The sequence below is a fragment of the Egretta garzetta genome, unplaced genomic scaffold (genome assembly GCF_000687185.1).
Source record: "Egretta garzetta isolate BGI_Z169 unplaced genomic scaffold, ASM68718v1 scaffold77, whole genome shotgun sequence".
Classification (NCBI taxonomy): domain Eukaryota; kingdom Metazoa; phylum Chordata; class Aves; order Pelecaniformes; family Ardeidae; genus Egretta; species Egretta garzetta.
In genome coordinates this window covers 394,670-412,317 of record NW_009260130.1, presented here as the reverse complement: position 1 = coordinate 412,317, position 17,648 = coordinate 394,670, and the positions used below count along the sequence as shown (strand labels likewise).

The 17,648-nt window shown below is 48.8% G+C and overlaps 1 protein-coding gene across 1 annotated transcript in view; it reads left to right on the top strand.

The window, feature by feature from the left end:
- The first annotated feature begins 12,348 nt into the window (after positions 1 to 12,348).
- Positions 12,349 to 17,648, top strand: part of CCNI (cyclin I) — a 20,867-nt gene continuing 15,567 nt past the window's right edge. The window contains exon 1 of the mRNA XM_009641515.2: positions 12,349 to 12,501. Coding sequence (XP_009639810.1) covers positions 12,388 to 12,501 — 114 coding nt within the window. The 5' untranslated portion in view covers positions 12,349 to 12,387. The remainder of the gene's footprint in view (positions 12,502 to 17,648) is intronic.

Genomic DNA, 17,648 nt, shown 5'->3' with positions numbered 1-17,648 from the left:
TTTGCATCATTGCCCTAGGAGAAACTTTTCAAGTCAGTAGGAGGACCTGAGTGTTCAGCTTTTTACAGCTTTGAGCATCTCCCCGTAATTGCAGTCTTTTACATTTTTCCTTCTCAGTTTTTCCATGCTCAGCTGCTTCTCAGTGTACCTTGTGCAGGCAACATAAACAAGCACGTGAGCAGTGTTGGTGTGGTGGAACATGCCTTCCCCCAGGGCTGCCATGAAAGATGCTTTCCTTTGCACACCCGCAGCAGCGCGCTGGTTAAAGCGGTAATTAATCTTGACCTCACACTGAACTGGCTTTTTGGGAGCACATAATATTCACATGTTTAATCTTTGTGTTTTTTACATGGCACTTTTTAGGAAGTGACATGTGGTACAACTGTCATGCTGCTGTAAATGATCCATCTAAACTGGGTGATAGAATGGATAGATGCACAATCTGCAGTTTATTTCACACCGCTCCATGGCCTGCCAGAGATACAACTTAAAAAGGCTGGGCAGGACCAGGGACTTCAGGCAAACTACACCTCATATTTTGACCACCAAATGGTAACCCTTAGGACTCCGTTGCCCAAGCAGGGAGCAAAATGTAAGTGAAGGAGAAGACCTGTATCTCCAGACTGAGTGAAACATGGTTGTGGGATCTGAAGATCCTCCCCTGCAAGGTGTAAAATGGGTGTCTAGCACTAACCTGCCCAGGAACAAATTGTGGCCGTTTTCCTTTGCTCGCCATGACTTTGTGGGGCTAAAGAAGGTACCAACCCAGGTCCTCGTCACCAAGACACTCCAATGAAGAAGCAGGACATCCAGGCTGGCCATCAAGGGGGTGGATTTCAAGTGGGATTCTGGTTCACCGAGAACAGAGAGTAGTTTCTTTGAGAATTCAGCACAATAATCGCTGTTTTCAAATGCCAAACAAAGCAAGGTGAAGTCATTCAGATGGAAGGAAAATCTCATGTGTTTCCCACCTTCGTACCAGGCAGATGCTGTCTGAAATTGTCCCTTCCCGTGTGTTTGCTAACTGCAAATATTATCAACACTGATTTATTAACCATAATAGGTATTTGCACTTGCTAGGCAATAAACTGATCTAAAAGCTCGCTCACGAATAACATGTTGCTGCAGATACTCCATTTTGCTCAGCAGCCCAGACATCAAACATGTTCCTTACCGGCATGACGGGAGGTGTTGGATGAACCCATTTGCCAGAGGCTTTTGCACCTTTTTGGTGGTATTTTGCCATATACAGCAAGATCCTGTTTCTTGGCTGGGGTAGCTCTTGACTACAGTGGTCTGTTAGACAAGAACTTGACTCCCAAAAACTTGAACCTTTACCTTCCTAACAATTTTGACTGTAAACCTTGGGGTTTAACTGCTCCTAACTGCTGCCCTGCAGCTGTAAAGCCTGCTGGCTTTCTGGATGCAGCTGCTGCAATAACATGACCATCAAATGCAGCTTAGTCTCCATTTATGCAAGCACTGCAAATGTGTTTGTGCTTGCACTGGTGGGAGTAAAGGGGGGCTTTGCACAAGACATTTTGCGGAAGCAGGAGAACTCCGACTGCCATTACATACTGCCTCAGACATACTGTTTTCTCTTTACCAGTCCCCCCATCTCCAAAATTTTCCTTGCCTGTTTTTTTTTTTTTTAATTTTAGGCTGAGGACAGTTTTTTTTTTTTTTTAGGTTGTCCAGAACTGGGGATATCAAGGCTGCTACATTCATGATGGTTGGGTAGGAGAGATGAGTACATAGGGAAGAGCCAGGACCGTGCCTGTGCCAGCCTATTTTTGTGGACAATTGGACTTGGGCCCTTTTCCTTATTGCCTCAACAAGAGGCTAATTAGTCAGCTCAAGCTCCTGGAGGATAATTAAGCTTTATAATTGTGGGTTCTCTTTGGTTGATGAGAAAGAGGAGACAGTACCCTCAGAGCCCAAGAATGCTGCTCTGCAGCTACTGTGCCGCACCTCATAATCGATCTATTGTTTCAACAGCAGATAATTCCTCATTTCCTCATAATTACCTCTTTTTAGTGCCTCACACTGTATCCTGATATTAGCTGTAATCACTGATAATTTACCCTGAAGCCAATCAGCATGTGCAAAGCAAAATATTGGCTTTGGTGAGCATTTATGCTTTCAGATAAAATTCTCTTTTGTTGTTGTCGAGAGGAATCAAGCCATTGTAGTTAGACATTTTTTGGATGTGGGTGTTGAACTGGGTATAAACTTGTTTGGTTTTGTTGCTCTTCATTTATGTTAATGACTGACTACTGCCAAAAGACAAAAAGAACTACTGCCGAATCCTGTTTCGGTGTTTTTGCCCATAGAGGCATTGTATTTATTTGGTTTCAGGGGATTATATTACTCAAACGGTGGTGCGTGATGCTTTAGATTCTGAATGCCTGTTGGCCCTGGCCTGTAGAGAGTTAGCTTTTATAAGCTTGAAAGCCTCTGGCCCTATTTTATGAAATTACTGCTCACCCTCATACTTTGTGAGCTTGATTTTCCTCCGAGTGACTTCCTTCAAGTTACTGTTGATTTATACCAAGTTATATTGGTGACAGGAGAAATGAATCATACTCTGCGTGTGTTGCTTTTAGGAGACTAGCAGCGAGACATGACATAATGCCAGGTTTGGTTTGCCTTTTTTTTTTTTTTAAAGCCTTCCTGCTCTGCTTTCAGCATTTGCTGCCTGAAGAACTGATGAGCTGCTCTAGGCCTACAGCTGAGCCCTCAACTGTGCTGCTTTGAGCCTAAAGCCCTTAAAACCACAGAGTGGTTGAGGCTGGAAGGGACCTCTGAAGGTCATCTTGTCCAATCCTCTGCTCAAGTAGGGCCAGCTAAAACCAGTTGCCCTGTACCATGTCCAGATGCTTTTTCAGTATCTCCAAGGATGGAAACTGCACAACCTCTCTGGGCCAGCTCTGCCAGTGCTCCGCCACCCTCACAGTAAAGAAGCAATCCTGGTGTTCAGAGGGAACATTCTGTGTTTCAGTTTGTGCCCCTTGCCTCTGGTACTGTCACTAAACACCACTGAAAAGAGCCTGGCTCCATCTTCTTTGCACCCTCCCTTCAGGTATTAACATATATTAATAAAATTCCCCCTCCCCAAGCCTACTTTTTCCAGGCTGAACAATCCCAACTCTATCGGCCTTTCCTCATAAGGGAGATGCTCCAGTCCCTTCATTAGATCTGTGGTTCTTGACTGGACTCGCTCCAGTATGTCCATGTCCCTCTCATTCTGGGGAGCCCCAAACAGGACACAGCACTCAGGTGTGGCCTCACCAGTGCTGAGTGGAGGGGAAGGATCACCTCCCTCCATCTGCTGCCAGGACTCCTCCTAATACAGCCCAGGATACCATTAGCTTTCTGTGCCACAAGGACACACTGCTGCTTTACGGTCAGCTTGGTGTGCACCAGGACCCCTAGGGCCTTTTCTGCAAAGCTGCTTTCCAGCCAGACACCCCCCCAACATACACTAGTGCCTGGGGTTGTCCTCTCCAGGTACAAGACTTAGTGTTTAACCCTTCATGAGGTTCCTGTCAGCCCATTTTTCCAGCATGTCTAGGTCCCTCTGGATAGCAGCACAACCCTCTGGCATGCCAACCTCTGCTCCCCATTTTATGTCACCTGCAAACTTGCTGAACATCCCACATCATTAATGAAGACACTAAACAGTACTGGACCCTGTATTGAACCCTGGGTACACACTAGTTATCACCACCAGCCAGACTTTGTGCCGCTATCACCACTCTCCAGACAGTCATTCAGCCGGTTTTCAATCCACCTCTGCTGCTACAGCCCCTATTTTCACTAGCGTGCCCAGATTTTCCCTGGTCTTCCTTTTGTCACCCATATACTTATAGAAGCCCCTCTTGTCTATGACATCCCTTGCCAGATACAAATCCAGCTGCTCTTTGGCTTTCCTAACTTCATCCCTGACTGCTCAGTGCAGATGACTTCTGCATTCCTCCCAGGTTACCCAAGGAACCACACCTTACAATCACACATGCCTTCTTCCTAGAGGTCTTACATGGTTTAGGGTCAGGTGCCCCATATCTTCTGCTTTAAGGCACATTTGACTCTTTTAACATGAGAGTGGTAAACCTATTTTGCAGTTGTAAGCCCTTAGGTGGTGTAAGAACCTTCCTTTTAGTGCCAGAAATCACCAGCTTCCACCCTTCTTCTCGCAAGAGATTTCGCTTACCTTGATAGCGGGGGTAGGCACTGCCTGTTTCTCTACTGCAGATGGGGGCTGAAGGCTCTTCAAGCTGCCAAGTCCTAAAAAAGGTCCTGTCTGTCTCCCATCAACCTTCCCTGATGCTGCAGGCCCCGTTCACTTCCTCCTGTAACTCTTTCACTTGGCACCACAGCTCCTTCAAGACAACATTTCTCCTGCAGGACCTCCCTGCAGCCTAGGGCTTGGAGGGCTGCACCCACCACCCAAAGTTCTGCCTGTATCTAAACCTCTACCCTGGCAGGGGCAGCTCCTCCCAATGCCTTCTGGAGGAACCACCCCACGGTGTGCTACCACCATATCTGCAACTGTTTATGCTGGAACAGAGCTAGTCCCCTCATAGCAGCCTCCTACATAATCTTCTGCATTTATTAGTACTGCCTTGGGCCTAGCTCTTATATAGACCTCACCCAAGCACTGGCTGAAAGGGTGCTTGACCCTCCCTAACTAGGGGCAGCTGCAAGGCCAAGGGCAGCTGATCATGCTCGTTAGAAGCTGTTCGAGCTCTCTCAGGCCCACGGCCTTGTGGCTCCCCTTACCTTGTCCTTACCTAGCCACAACAGCACCCTCAAGTTTCTCAGAGGGTTCCCAGGTGTCCCCTGATGATCCTGGACCTTGTCCCCAAAAGATACAGAAAGTCCCAAAGCAGAACCCAGAGACTGCTGCCCAAACCTTGGTTGCCTCCAGGAGCTGTGCTCATTCCTTTGCTTGCGTACAAACAATTTCATACAGGGCTCAGCCATTACTTTCTTGGATTTACCCATCATTTAGGTTGGAAACAGCATAAAAATAATGGGTGGCATTTCAGCAAACGCTCATTTGTAGTTGCTTTATACCTGTCTCTTGCTTCGGTCCTGAACAAGGAGGTAGCACTGTCTTTTCGGCATATGACCCCAAATTGTCCCATATGAGGGCTGTCTGCCCTTGATGTGATACCCCAGTGCACATGATAAAGGCTCTGATTCCTGACCTGGCAGCACGGCTGTTTCTGAGCACCGAGATCTGCCTGCCGAACAATAGCAGGGCCCAGTCCTACCCAAATGTTAACCTGAGTCCCTTGGCTGATTTTAATAAACGTCGCGAGGCGTTTACGTCTTCAGGAGGCATCTTGCATGCACATCAGCAGCCAGATGATGAGCCCACAGTGTTGAAAGAGTATAAAATGTAAGCGTTTCTTTGGCAAGTGGTCATAAAATGGCATAGAGAGGTTTTGGTTTGCAAGGGGTTTGTTTTTGCTTAATTTAATCCATGCAAGCAAACAGCCTCTGTCGGTTAATAACTTCTCCTTTGATTTTTAGGTTCAAATAAACCAAAAATCTCAAAGCAGAACTCATGAAAGTATATTGAGTTTCATCTCCTCTCTGCATCAAACGCATACGTTCTGCAGCTGGAGCCGGTCTCCTAGGGCTGGATTCTGAGTTTACCTTTTATCCGCAGTTTACTTGGTACGTTGCCACACACTGCCTCGAAGGGAAAGGAGCTGTGATTGAAACAGCTTGTCCGCATCACTCGCGAGCTGTGGCACAGAAAATTTCAGCCCTTGGTGACCAAAGGCCTTTCTGGGCAAATGCTGCTTGGACAGACTCATCTTGGCAGTTGCCGAGACCAAAAGGAAATGCAAACCTCCTCCGGCATTTCCAACCGGAGCCATTAGAAAAGGGGGTAGGGCAGGCATGGGTCTGGAAGCGTGCCTGCCTCGCCAGGAGGGAAGAATGGTGACATTGTCTGAAAGTTCAGTCGGGAGTTCATCTTCCACCTTGCTTTTTAAAAGTCCCTACTTTGCAAAATACCATTTAAGCTTCCCTTAAATAGCAAAGCCCTGGTGTCAGTCGTGAGGCTTGGGGAACGAAGTGCAGCAGAGATTCCTTAGAACCAGTCTGGTTTACAGTCCCCGGGCATGGGAGAGAAAAGGCTGGGCTGCAGGCGTAGATTTTACAAAGCGGTGGCTGCTGTAAAAAAAAAGAAAGGCTCAGGCTTTTATGTTTTCTTGATGATTTTTTTTTGCTACCCTTAGGGAATACTGTGAAGAACCGAAGATGTTTTATGTTTTCTACTACCACATTGCTGTATGAATCTAAAAGTGTTTACGGCGCAGGGACAAATTCCATCTGAGCTTTCCTTCTTGAACAGAACAGACCTGGAAGACGGTGGTGAGAGGAGTGTACTGCTGCTGGTCATGAAGCAGCCCTCTCCAGAGGGCTCCTGCTCCTCCTCCCTAGTTGCTAACCAGGCCCTGGGATTTCTCGGTCTCAAAACAGGCTTCAAACGCCTCCCTTCCCTCCCATCAAAACATTGCTCGGCTTTCTCTTTTTGCAGTTGCAGGCCTGTGTTTTTTAACTGGCAGGTTTCTTTAAAATATTTGGAAAAAAATCCTTCAGTTTGGAAAACCGGCACTAAAATGAGGTCAACTTTATTTGCGCTCCCAGGAAAAAAAAATCTGGGTGGAGGAAAAGCAGCGGCTAGTGTGTGATGTACGTGAGGCTGCCCGAACGGTGCTGCCAAAATATCTCACAGGCTTGCCTTTGTAGCAGGTTGTGGGAGTGAGTTCTGGGTGAGTCACACAGGCAAACGGCAAGGGCCCTCTTCATTTCCCAGCCTGAATAAAATTACCTCTTTCCGAATTTAGGCCTGGCTTATACACAAGTCAAACATGCTGCTCGTTAAAGGTGCAATACCATATGCGTACCTGTGGTATGTTTGCGTTTGCTACTAATGCATTTCCCATGGGGGAACACATTCTTATTTTAACCTGTGTTAGTATTTCATTCCATGGAAGTTCCTCGCTTCGAATGCACTTGCTTATTTCGACGTTGAAATGTGAAACTGTATCCCCGGGCATCTTTTTCCCAATCATTAACTTGAAAAAGATCATATATTGTCTCACAACTCTGTCAAGCTACTTCCACTGACCGGGCTGTAACATGATTTACTTTCCACAACTCAAACCAGTTGATCTTAACCCACGCCCATCCTCTGCTTATCGCTATCACATCAGGTTGCACTTTGGCAAGTAGAAAAGACAAAAAGCTAGGCACTGACTTCCAGCAGTGAGGCATTCACAGGAAGTTTTGCTGTCTGAACCACAGAAACATCGTTCTCTTGCAGCTGTTACGGGCACAGAAATAATGTAAAATTGTAAAAGTAGTTTATGCCTGCTGCTTTTTTCTTCTCAGATGTAAGCAACGCTGTAGGAGTTTACCTCTGTCTGGCATAAATTTCCAGACTGCTTTACTGACATGGGGTGAGGAAAGAGTTAAGCTAAGAGAAAGCCCCAGATACTAAAATTAACATCCATCCCACACGCTCCACCTCCCCCCCCCCCCCCCCCACACCTGCAAACAACTTGCAGTCAGGCAATTTCTTCTAGCAGTGCAAACTGCGTTTTGATCATTTGAAATCACAGATGGCTGGCTGGAGCTCCGAGGAATTCAGTCGCCTTCCTCTATTCCTTCTGCTTTGCCTTCCTCCCCCGCCCAGAAAGTCTTGTTTTCAGGTCATCTGTAAGATTCTATTATTGCCTGCTAAAGCTGAAGCAGATTTGGCTGCTGGTCGCTGAAAATACTTACAAGGATCTGCAGAAATGCCTGTGGTGGTGAAGCTCCATTGGAATTACCCCTCTCGTCCAGAATACCCACCTGGATTTATGCATAAAATAAAGACAGCGGGTTTTAGGCTGCCTCTAGTCCTAGAAATCTTGTTAATTGTTTGTGAAGTGACCTATATTTAACAAACCAAACCAAAACCAACCCCAAAACCAACCCACAACCAAAACAAAAGAGGTTTTTATTACTGCCCTGAATGATTTCAGTGATCCTATTTACAGTGCAGTTGTATTAGCACAGCTGAAGTGCAGCTGGAGGCAGGGGAAAATCAGGAACTGTGTTAAGAGCTTGTTGTTAATGGCAGGGTTAGGGGAACGGTTGGGCTTGACGATCTTAAAGGTCTTTTCCAACCTAAATGATTCCGTGATTCTATGATTCTGCCAGTGGATAATATGGTCCTCTAACTGCATCTTTTGTCTGCAGGAGGCACTTTTTATTGTCAGTGCAAGTGATTAAAAAGCCTTAAAAAAAAAAAATAAAATATTTTGCATCCTACACAAATACACACGCTCCCCCCAAAAGCCAGCAGTGCTTCTGGCTAGGGTAGCTGTCGGCCCCAATTACCGCAAACGCGAAAGCGCTCGTGAAAACCGTAGCCTGCAGCACTTACCAGCGTAAAACTTCTCTAGGAAAACTGAAAGTACCTCTTTAAGTAAAGTTAGCTACAAACTTGGATCAAAAAGAGATCGTCATGAGATGGGTTACATTTTACAGACCACGCCGGGGTGTTTTTAATGGATAAGCAGGCGATTTTTAATGCCTCTCACAAGTGAAAGCCTCACACCAAGGTTTTGACTCGCTAATTGCAGAGCAAGCTTCAGCCTGCAGCTTGTGACCTTGCTTACAGGAGACGTCAAAACAAAGCCAATGCGTTGACTTGGCTCACTTCTCCTTCACTAACTTCCCAGCTGATCTTTAGGAAGGTTTGGTGTAGCCAGTTGGCCTTCCAGTGAAGATTAAGAAACTTTAAGGAACTGTTTGAACAGTGGTTTAAAAACTCCCAAAGTGACCACAGGGGGAAAAAATAAAACAACCCACAACTCCACCACCCTGGAGCTCAAGTTTAATTTTAAATCAGGGAAACAGAAAGCTAGGGTGAGCTGGTTTATGGTGACTGTCACAGCTTGGGCAGTTCCTCCAGCCGTGGGTCTCTTGGGCTCAGCTGCAGAAATATTCATAGGAGTTTTTGGCTGGAGCAAATCTTTGCTGTCAGGGGCAGGCTCAGCCCCCCTGTTGGTACTGCTGTTCTCTGCAGAGATACCTGCTATGCTGACGAGTATCTTCACTGCTGCTGCGAGTCTTGACGTTGCTTTTCTGCGATGCTCAGGTTTTACTATCTCCTTCCAAGCAGAGGGAAAAGAGTCCAGTCCCTCCGTGGTCTTTACCCGACTTCCACACACGGGATTTCAGGAAACTCTGCCAGCCATCCATTTCTCATCCTCTCCTGCAGTGGCTCCCTGGTGTTTTGTGAAGCGCTGCATACATGTAGAGCATGCTGTCGTTTTTGGTTTTTTTTTTTTAAATGGCAGGCATTTATCTGATTAAGAGCTATGCAAATTTAGATGCAAACTCGTTTCAGCCCTCAGGGTGCCTGGCGAGTTGCCTGGCATGCTCTCCGTGCTGGAAAAGTCTGCGCACCACTGTTGCTCCAAGGGAAACTTTCAAGCACGTCATGCCTCTTCTTTTTTTTTCCTTATAAAGGTTATTGTGCCTCAGCCCTCACTGAATTACCTCCCTAGTTCAGAAAGGAAAGGTTGTTTTTTTTCCCCTCTCTTTTCCCCTTGGCAGCTCAAGAAGAGTTGCTGTCACTGCTCACTAAAAATGTCCCTTGCAGGGGGACTGACGATCTGCAGGCTCAGTTAAATCATAAATAAATTAAAAAAACCCAACCGAACAAATCCATCTTCTGCTCTGCACGGGCCTTGGGATCCCCCTTTTCTGGGGCTGTTGAGTTGCAAGGCGGGAAGGCTACGCTCCCCGGTGCGGGGTCCCCTAGCTCAAGCCCTGTCTGCTGGCTGCTCCCCCCGCACGCCAGAGGGGACAAAATACTCCCCCTGCACCCACAATTTGAATTGCTTTTTTCCATCGGTTCCCTCATTGCTGCTGTCCTCATTTCCCAGGGCTTTAGGTGGCTCTGGAAATGGTGGGTGATCTGGCCTTTGGGAACCAGCCCGGCCCACACGGAAACCTGGAGCCTCTGATGGGAGGATAATGAGATGCTAATGAAGCCCCCGGGGGAATGAGCTGGGGAGGGAGGCTGTCAATGTGCATCCCTGTTTCCCCTTCACCGGCAGCCCGGTTCACAGTGGTATGAGTGTCATCAGCATCATCCCGAGGCTTAAAGAAGACATGCAAAACCAAGTAAATGCACATAAATAAGCTGCAGTTCAAGCCACGGTTTTCTGTTCAGAGGAGTGTGGTTTCACCTATTCCCAGGCAGAATTTCCCTCTCGTCAAGTGGGGAACTTTTAACAGGGCTTTTTCAGTCCACAGTGATACTCAGCCATTTGGGGGCGGATGGGAAGAGATTTTGAGAGATGCTGCAGAGCATTTTGAGCCCTTGCAGGAATCACGGAGAAAAAAAAATCCCCATATGGCCCCCATCACCTTGGGTCGTTACACTGACGGGCTGGAAACCTTGTGTAGGGGTGCGCCAAGCCAGGACAGCCTCCCCTTTGTTCGTGGGGAAGCATTTGTTTTATAAAAATCCAGCATAAAAGGGGTTTCTGTTCAGGACCGAGAGGCTGGGCGTTTATTTGCCACTTAAAACCCGCGTGGCTGTAAGTGGGACTCGAGTGCGGTTTTATGCCTCGTGCAGGTTCTGTGTGAATCGCACCCATTAAAAACTCCTGTAGGCTGATAAAGAAAAATATTTGTTCTACCCTTTCCCTTAGCACTGGGAATCTTCCTTTGTTCAGAGCTGCTGTTGTTATTATTTATAACAAACTGCTTGTTTTCACGGTCAATTTTGTTTATTTTCTGATTCAACATGTTGCCTTATTCCCTGTAAATACAGCATAAACTGCGGTAGTAACCAGCCGGTCTTTATTAAATAGCCCAGCTAGCGTTTGGCCAATATCCACCTGTTGCAGATTTCACAAGAGCTCACAGAAGCAATTGGAAGTTTAAATAACTTTCCCAGGGATTTACCCTTCAGGGCTGAATTGTTTTGCCTAAGTGATTCAATACTGCCAAGAAATTTGCGGCCAGAGGAATGGTAGGCGGTATTAGAACACTTTGAATAACCTTTTCAATCAGGCCGTCTTCTCCATCTGAAAGCAGGTGGTGGAGTCTGTCGTCGTTTAAAAAAAAAAAAAATAAATCTTGCTTCTGCTTTGTTTTTCGTTTCAAATGTACATGTTTCTTGACACTGTTCCTGCTAGTGAGGCCACACTAGGGCCAGGGGGACCCCTTTCTTCTGTTTTTGCCTACAGCAAGGTGTTTTGCTTTAGATGGCACGCTTTTTTATTGTCGCTTCTGCCAGCAGAAGCAGGTGTTTCTGAGTACCCTCGGCCTTGCAGAAATTTTCACCGTCGCTTACCTGTCTTGTCATCGTTCCATGCTTTGCAAAAGCTCTCGCTAGGTCCGCTGCTTTTCCTCCTCTTTTAAAACACATTTCCCATCTAAAATTAGAGATGTGCCCTCAACTTTTGTGGATCTAACGTATTTTCAGAGTGATTCGACCCGAGGGGAACCTTCCTGAACTCCCTGGTTCATTTTGCATTGCACATGAACCGGGGCACAGCTTCTGTGAGAAGCTGCAAACCAGACTGTGCGGAGAGGGAAAACATTGATCTTTTTGTCAGGCTTCGGCTTGGAAATCATTTAAATTCTCACACAAGCATTCCTCGGTGTTGCACGGAACTTCTTGTTGCTGCTGAGAGTACTGGGGTAAGGCTGGCACCAGCCAGACTCCCAAGGCTGGGAGTTTTGAAAAATATTTCAATGTCAGCCTTAACTTCCCTTGAAGTCACAGGTAGACGGGTTTTAACTGCAGCGAGATTTGGGCCAGGGCAACCAACTCACTGAAATCCCCTTTTATATTTGCCAGACACCTCCTCCCTCTTCTCAAGTATTTTTTGTAAAACAGCCCAACTTTCAGTGCTGCTGAAGTGGGAGAGGTCTTGCCTGATCGCCTACAAAACCAAGAAGCAGAAGGCATCGAGGTGGCAGGACTCTCTGGCCCATGGAGGTGTTGGAGACCTGTCGACGGTTTTGGCCCAGCTTCATCTGAATCTGAGCCGACCGGGTTGGGGTTCCTTGGGTAGGATTGCCAAGTACCCAGTCGCTGTCTGTGTTACTGATGAGTCTGGGCTGGTTTTGTGCAGCTTTCGTCACCTTTGTGCTTTCTTTTGCTCAGTTTACTGATTGCCAAGTACCCAGTCGCTGTCTGTGTTACTCCGGTTTTGTGCAGCTTTTGTCACCTTTGTGCTTTCTTTTGCTCAGTTTACCGGACAGGCATGGCTCAGTTTTTCACCAGGCTGTCTTTGGTTTTGCAGGTAGCTGTATCCAGCTGGGTGGCAGGTGGATCCAAGGGTTACCATGAAGTTTTCAGGACCCCTGGAGAGCCAGAGGTTGTCTCTCCTTCTGGAGACGGCAATCTCTAGGGAAGCTCAAATGTGGAAAGCACATGTGCCGAAAATTCAGCCCAATCAGGTAATGTTTCTTCTTCACATCTTCCATCTTAGTAAAGGCATGAGACTGTCCTCTGGTCTGGTTTTCTGTGAACAACTGAAGCTGTTGCATGAGACGATACCTTCTGCTGAGACCTGGGAAATCAGCCTCTGAAGTAAATGATTACTTCTTTATCAGAGGGACATACCTGCAATCAGGGGTACAGCATCCGCCGTACAGCACACAACGTTAGATCGCTGCTGTTGCGTGTGAAAGCACGTGCGTATATTGCCTTAAGTTCATTTTACAAACCGTGTGGGTAATTAACGCCTGTTTCTAGGGGGCACCGACTCTGCAACAGTTCTTAAAAGCAGCTTCCTTTTCTTGGACTAAGCTCACTGATAACAGCGTTGTAGTGCTGGTTGCTTTCCACACGAAGCGACGTCTTCTCGCGTGAGCCGTTGCCGCCGGCTTAGCTCAGGCCTCCCCCGGAACAGCGCATTCGCAGCGACAGCCTGGCGTCACCGCCTTTTCCCATCCTGAGCCAGATTCCCCCCTGGTGTAAATCCGCCCCGATCTGCAGGGCAGGCTGCAGCTCAATCAGCTGAAGCCAGACGAGGTCTGACTTGGCAAGGCACTGTCTCCTTCAGGAAGAGCCCCCCTGACTGTAAGAGGACTGTTTATGGAGCAGGGTGCAGACTCGTGTCGAGGGAAGCAGAGCCAGGCGCTGGGCTGTTCTGGTGAGGAGCGTTCTCATGGGACTGGAGGAGAATTCAGGGTGGAAGGGACCGCACTGGTCCGTAGTCCAACCTCCCGCTCAAGTTTTGCAGCAGGGCCAGCTGGGTTGGGCCAGGTCGCTCACGGCCTTACCCAGCCCCAATTGCATTTGTGCGGCTTGCGGAGGAGGCGCCTGCCTAGCGTGTGCACTCAGAAATGCCTGTGGACTCCACAAAGTTGTGTTCAAAACAAAATGTGAAACGTGAGGACAGGTATTGTAGAGTTTCTGGTACTTCCTTGCTGAGTTGGGCAGAAAGAACCTCGCTAGTGGGCTCAGATCCGGTCTGATTCACATAAAACGTTCACCCAAGTACGTCAGCTGTTGTCAAAGCTAAAGTGTGGGGTTTGTTTTTTCCTCTCTGGCGGACAAGAAACTGCTGTTGTTGTGTAGGAACAAATATGTTTTTAAGGGGCTCGGTATTCGCTTTGTTAATCCACACTTCGGTTTCCAAATAAGTGACCCGGGTGTCGGAGGTGTTGCGTATATTGTAGCTGTGGCTGTCTTCGGGCACATACAGTTTAAGACCCTGGTTTATGGTAAACCAGCCTGCTATTCCACGCTGGCAGTATTCCCGGGGTTAGTGATTATAATGTAGGGAGATAAGATTATAGTATAACGAGATAGGTTAGGGAGTGGGAGAGCGTAACCAAACCAGATTCTTGTGTGAAGATTTCACAGGGACGAGGCGCTCGCGTTTTAGCCTTGGTGAAGTTGATTCTGGTGGCTCAGACACCACCGCCTGCGTCGGACAGGCTTCCTAGCAATCCCTCCCTCGCAGGGTGGCGGCGTCGCCCTTTGACGATGAGGTTCCCCACCTGTGCCGCGTTGGAGCCATTGCTGCAGCAGCAGGGCTAACCTCAGCCATGCCTCTGCTGAGGAGCAGTTGTCCTGCTGCCCAGGGGTCTTCACATCACCGCGGCTGAGGTCTGCAGCACCTCGCGCAGTGCTGGCCTCCGTGCTAAATACTCAAGAGAAGTTAAGGGGGCCGACTGCCAAACACGAAAGCGGGGAGGCAGCTCTGTTGCCTGCGGTGAAAAGTTGGAGTAGGATCAGGTACAGACACAGCCTGGTGGCTAAAGCCAGCGTAAAGCTGTGCTCGGCAGCACAGTCTCAGGTCTGGCCTGGACGAATACCAAGTTTGTCCAGCTAGCGTGCGATTGTGTCATGCTGAGGAAGGATCCCTTCCCCTCTCCTTCCCTGCGCTTCGACAATATCGCTGAGGTCCGTGCTTGGGAGCGTTTCCTGCCCCTCTCTGCTTCTCACCCGAAGATTTCTACTCTGGGAATTCCCCCCCCACCCCGGTGTTGCCTCTGTAACCTTTTTCTTTATGCTTTCCTACCTGTCAGTTCAGACATCGGCTCTATCAGCTGGAATGCCATAGCATTAAATGTTTTCTAGCGGTAAATAATGATGGAATTGGATAAATCCCTGTCTGCGTATGTGCAAAATGTACCACCGTCAGATTTAAAAGCGAGGGTGAACTCAGCTGTCTGCTCTAGGGCCCTCCCCGCTTGCAGCGCCGCCGTGCAGCTGGAGACCCTCTGTCTGTAGTCACATCTTTCTCCCTGTTCCTACGGTTCGTGACGCCCGACTTTGCAAACCGTCGCGTTCTCCAGCGCCGCTTGGGCAGCATCCATTTGGGCAACGCCGCGGTCGCAGGCGTTGGGTGTGAATTACCCCGTTTTCTGCCATACCTGGAGGAAGGTCAGATTCCGCAACATCTACTGCCTTCTTTTGAAAACAGCTGCAGTAGCCTAAAGCCTCAGGTGCGTGGAGCTGTTGTTTATTTCCCGTGGCAGTTGGGAAATCTGCATCTGTCTGTGTAGCGGCTCTGGCAACCCGAAGCGTGTGTGACTTTCCCTGCCTCGCTGCAAAGGTGGACGGACTACGGAAGGGGTTTTAATGAAGTCATCTGGTTTGCAAATCAGAAAATCTGAGTGCGTCTACAAAAAAATCTAATGATCAGACCGGAGGTACGCTGTAACTGTTTTCCGGGAGTAAACTTTCCGTTTTGACTCTCTAGGAGATGTTTTTGGTTCTAATGTTTGAAACCGGAACAAATCCAGTTTCTGAATGTGTGTCAGAGTTGCAATCTTTGAAAGGAAGAAAGAAACGCGTAGTTACAGGAACAGGAAGACTTCAATTTTTAGTACAGGATGCAGAATCTGTTGGGGACTTCGGTCCTGGTAACGTGTGTGATTTTTTCTGTTTCTTTTTTACTTTCTGTCTGAAAACTCCCATTTCCTACCAGCATTTGTATTTCTTGTAGTTTCCCTCCCCTTAAATGTAGGCCACTGGCTCCGGGCGTTTGCGATATATCAAAGCCAGGTGTCACAGGGGCTTTTCAGCCTGAAAAAATAGGTGGGCTGAGTTTGGAACCCTCCTTGGGCTTCTGAATGTATTTGGTCTTTTCTCCCCCCCCCTGCCCCTTGGGTTATACAATATGCAGATGACACTCAGAAGTTTTCATGTGATTCAGGCTTGAGAAATCAAGCAGTAAGGACTGGTCAAAGGTTGATTTTTGCAGGTTACCAAGTAACTTGGCAGCAGAGAGGTGTGTAAGCCAAGATTTGATTTTATTTTATACAGAAACAGCGTCGCTTCTATCACTTTTCCTTTCTTGCCCGTTGTAGCTCGCTCTTTGTCTCTTCCCGTTTGTTCCCTGTACCTCTTGAGGCAACAGGAGACCTCAGTTTATCTCCACTTTTTCCACTGTCTCAGCACACGACCTTGGGTCGCTCTTTTAACCTCCCGCTGCCTGTTACCCTGCGGGCGAATCGGGGCCCGCGTCACCGTGTCTGTAAAACGCTGGCTAACGCATCCAGCTCTCCTGCTCTGCCAGGCAGTCCTCTCCCGCCCCGGTGGTTGTTACGGTGCAGATGGCAGAGGCTGCCTGGGCTCGCCGCTGCGCTGCAGGCAAACCCTGCCAAAACGCCTGGTGTCTGGAGGGTATCGGGAGAGCACCTCCAGTTCCCAACTGGTCCAGGGGAGAAGCAACCCAGTGGGCGCCCGTTACGGGTCGCTCTGGCGTAGCACAGGCTCCCCTGAGACCCAAGGAAGGAGGGGTTTGGCTGTGGTGGTCACAGCTGCCCTTTTCAGAAGCCTCCCGGTCCTGATACAGGTCACCTGGTTGCTCCCGGAGGAGCCCACAGCAGTAGCAGGCAGAAACAAATAGGGGAGAGAGCAAAACTTCACCCTCAGGGACAGCAGACACTCAAGAAAAAAAAAAAATGGCCAGCTAAGGTGTTTTTCCTAGATTAGGCAGCAATAAAATTGAGTCATGTTTGAGTTCACAGATAATATTTTTTTTTTTTTTGTTTAGACTGCATTTTCTGGAAGCCTCAGGTATTCTTAGAGAGGATTTGCACTGTGCTCGACCCCTGGAGCCCGAGTCGCAGCCTCCGGCCCTGCTGACTCGAGCAGCGTGCCCCGCGGCAGGGTTGCCGGGTCAGGGACGTTCGCTGACAGCATTTCAAGGCATGTTCATCGATAGGGTGGCACGATATTTCTTGATAAGGAATCATGCAAATAACGGCAGGAAGCAGCTCAACGTGCTTTACCCAAGGAAAAGAGAGAAGCTGACATCCCTCCGCGTCCCCACTCGTCCCCCAAGCACATTCTCTTCGCTCCGTCGTTCTGCGAGGTGCCTTATTTGTGTTCGCGCTGAAACAAACCCGACGGGTTTATGCACGCCGCTGTGCTCTGGGAAGGTGGGATTAGCATCCCGTCTTCCGCTTGGGAAAGAAGACACGGGTCTGTCACTCGCAGGTGGGTTTGGAACAGCTTTGAGAGGCTCGCACACCTGACGGGCCGATTCCGATTGTGGGCCCGTTCTGATTCTGCGCCGATCCCGGCAGGGCTCCTCGTGAGCAGCGTTCCGGCCGTCGCTCCCACCGGCTTCCCGATGGACGGGGGCGTTTGTGCGCTCCGCAGGCGGGAGCCAGGGAAGAGCTGCGGAAACCTCTTCTGCTGTTGTACGGAGGTGGCAGGCAGGACTGGGCAGGACGGAGAGCAGCGGTTGGTCTCGCGCTCTGCGGGAGCGTTCAGCCCGCCACGTTGCACAGCGCTGTCGGCCCCAAGCACGGGGCAGACGAAGGGAGAGCTGCCAGCAAAGGGCTGTGGGCGTGCAGGGCACTTTGCAAACGCTGCCCTGAGGCGGCGCGGCCTCTCTTCGCTCTCGGTAGAACTCCGTCGGGCAGTCCTGGGTCCCGCCCGCGCTCCGTGGGGTGTTTCCAGCATAGCAAACCAGGTCTGAAGAGTGCACCCTCAGCAAGTTTGCGGATGACACCAAGCTGAGTGGTGAGGTTGACACACCAGAAGGAAGGGATGTCATCCAAAGAGACCTGGACAGGCTGGAGAGGTGGGCCTGTGTGAACCTCATGAGGTTCAACAAGGCCAAGTGCAAGGTCCT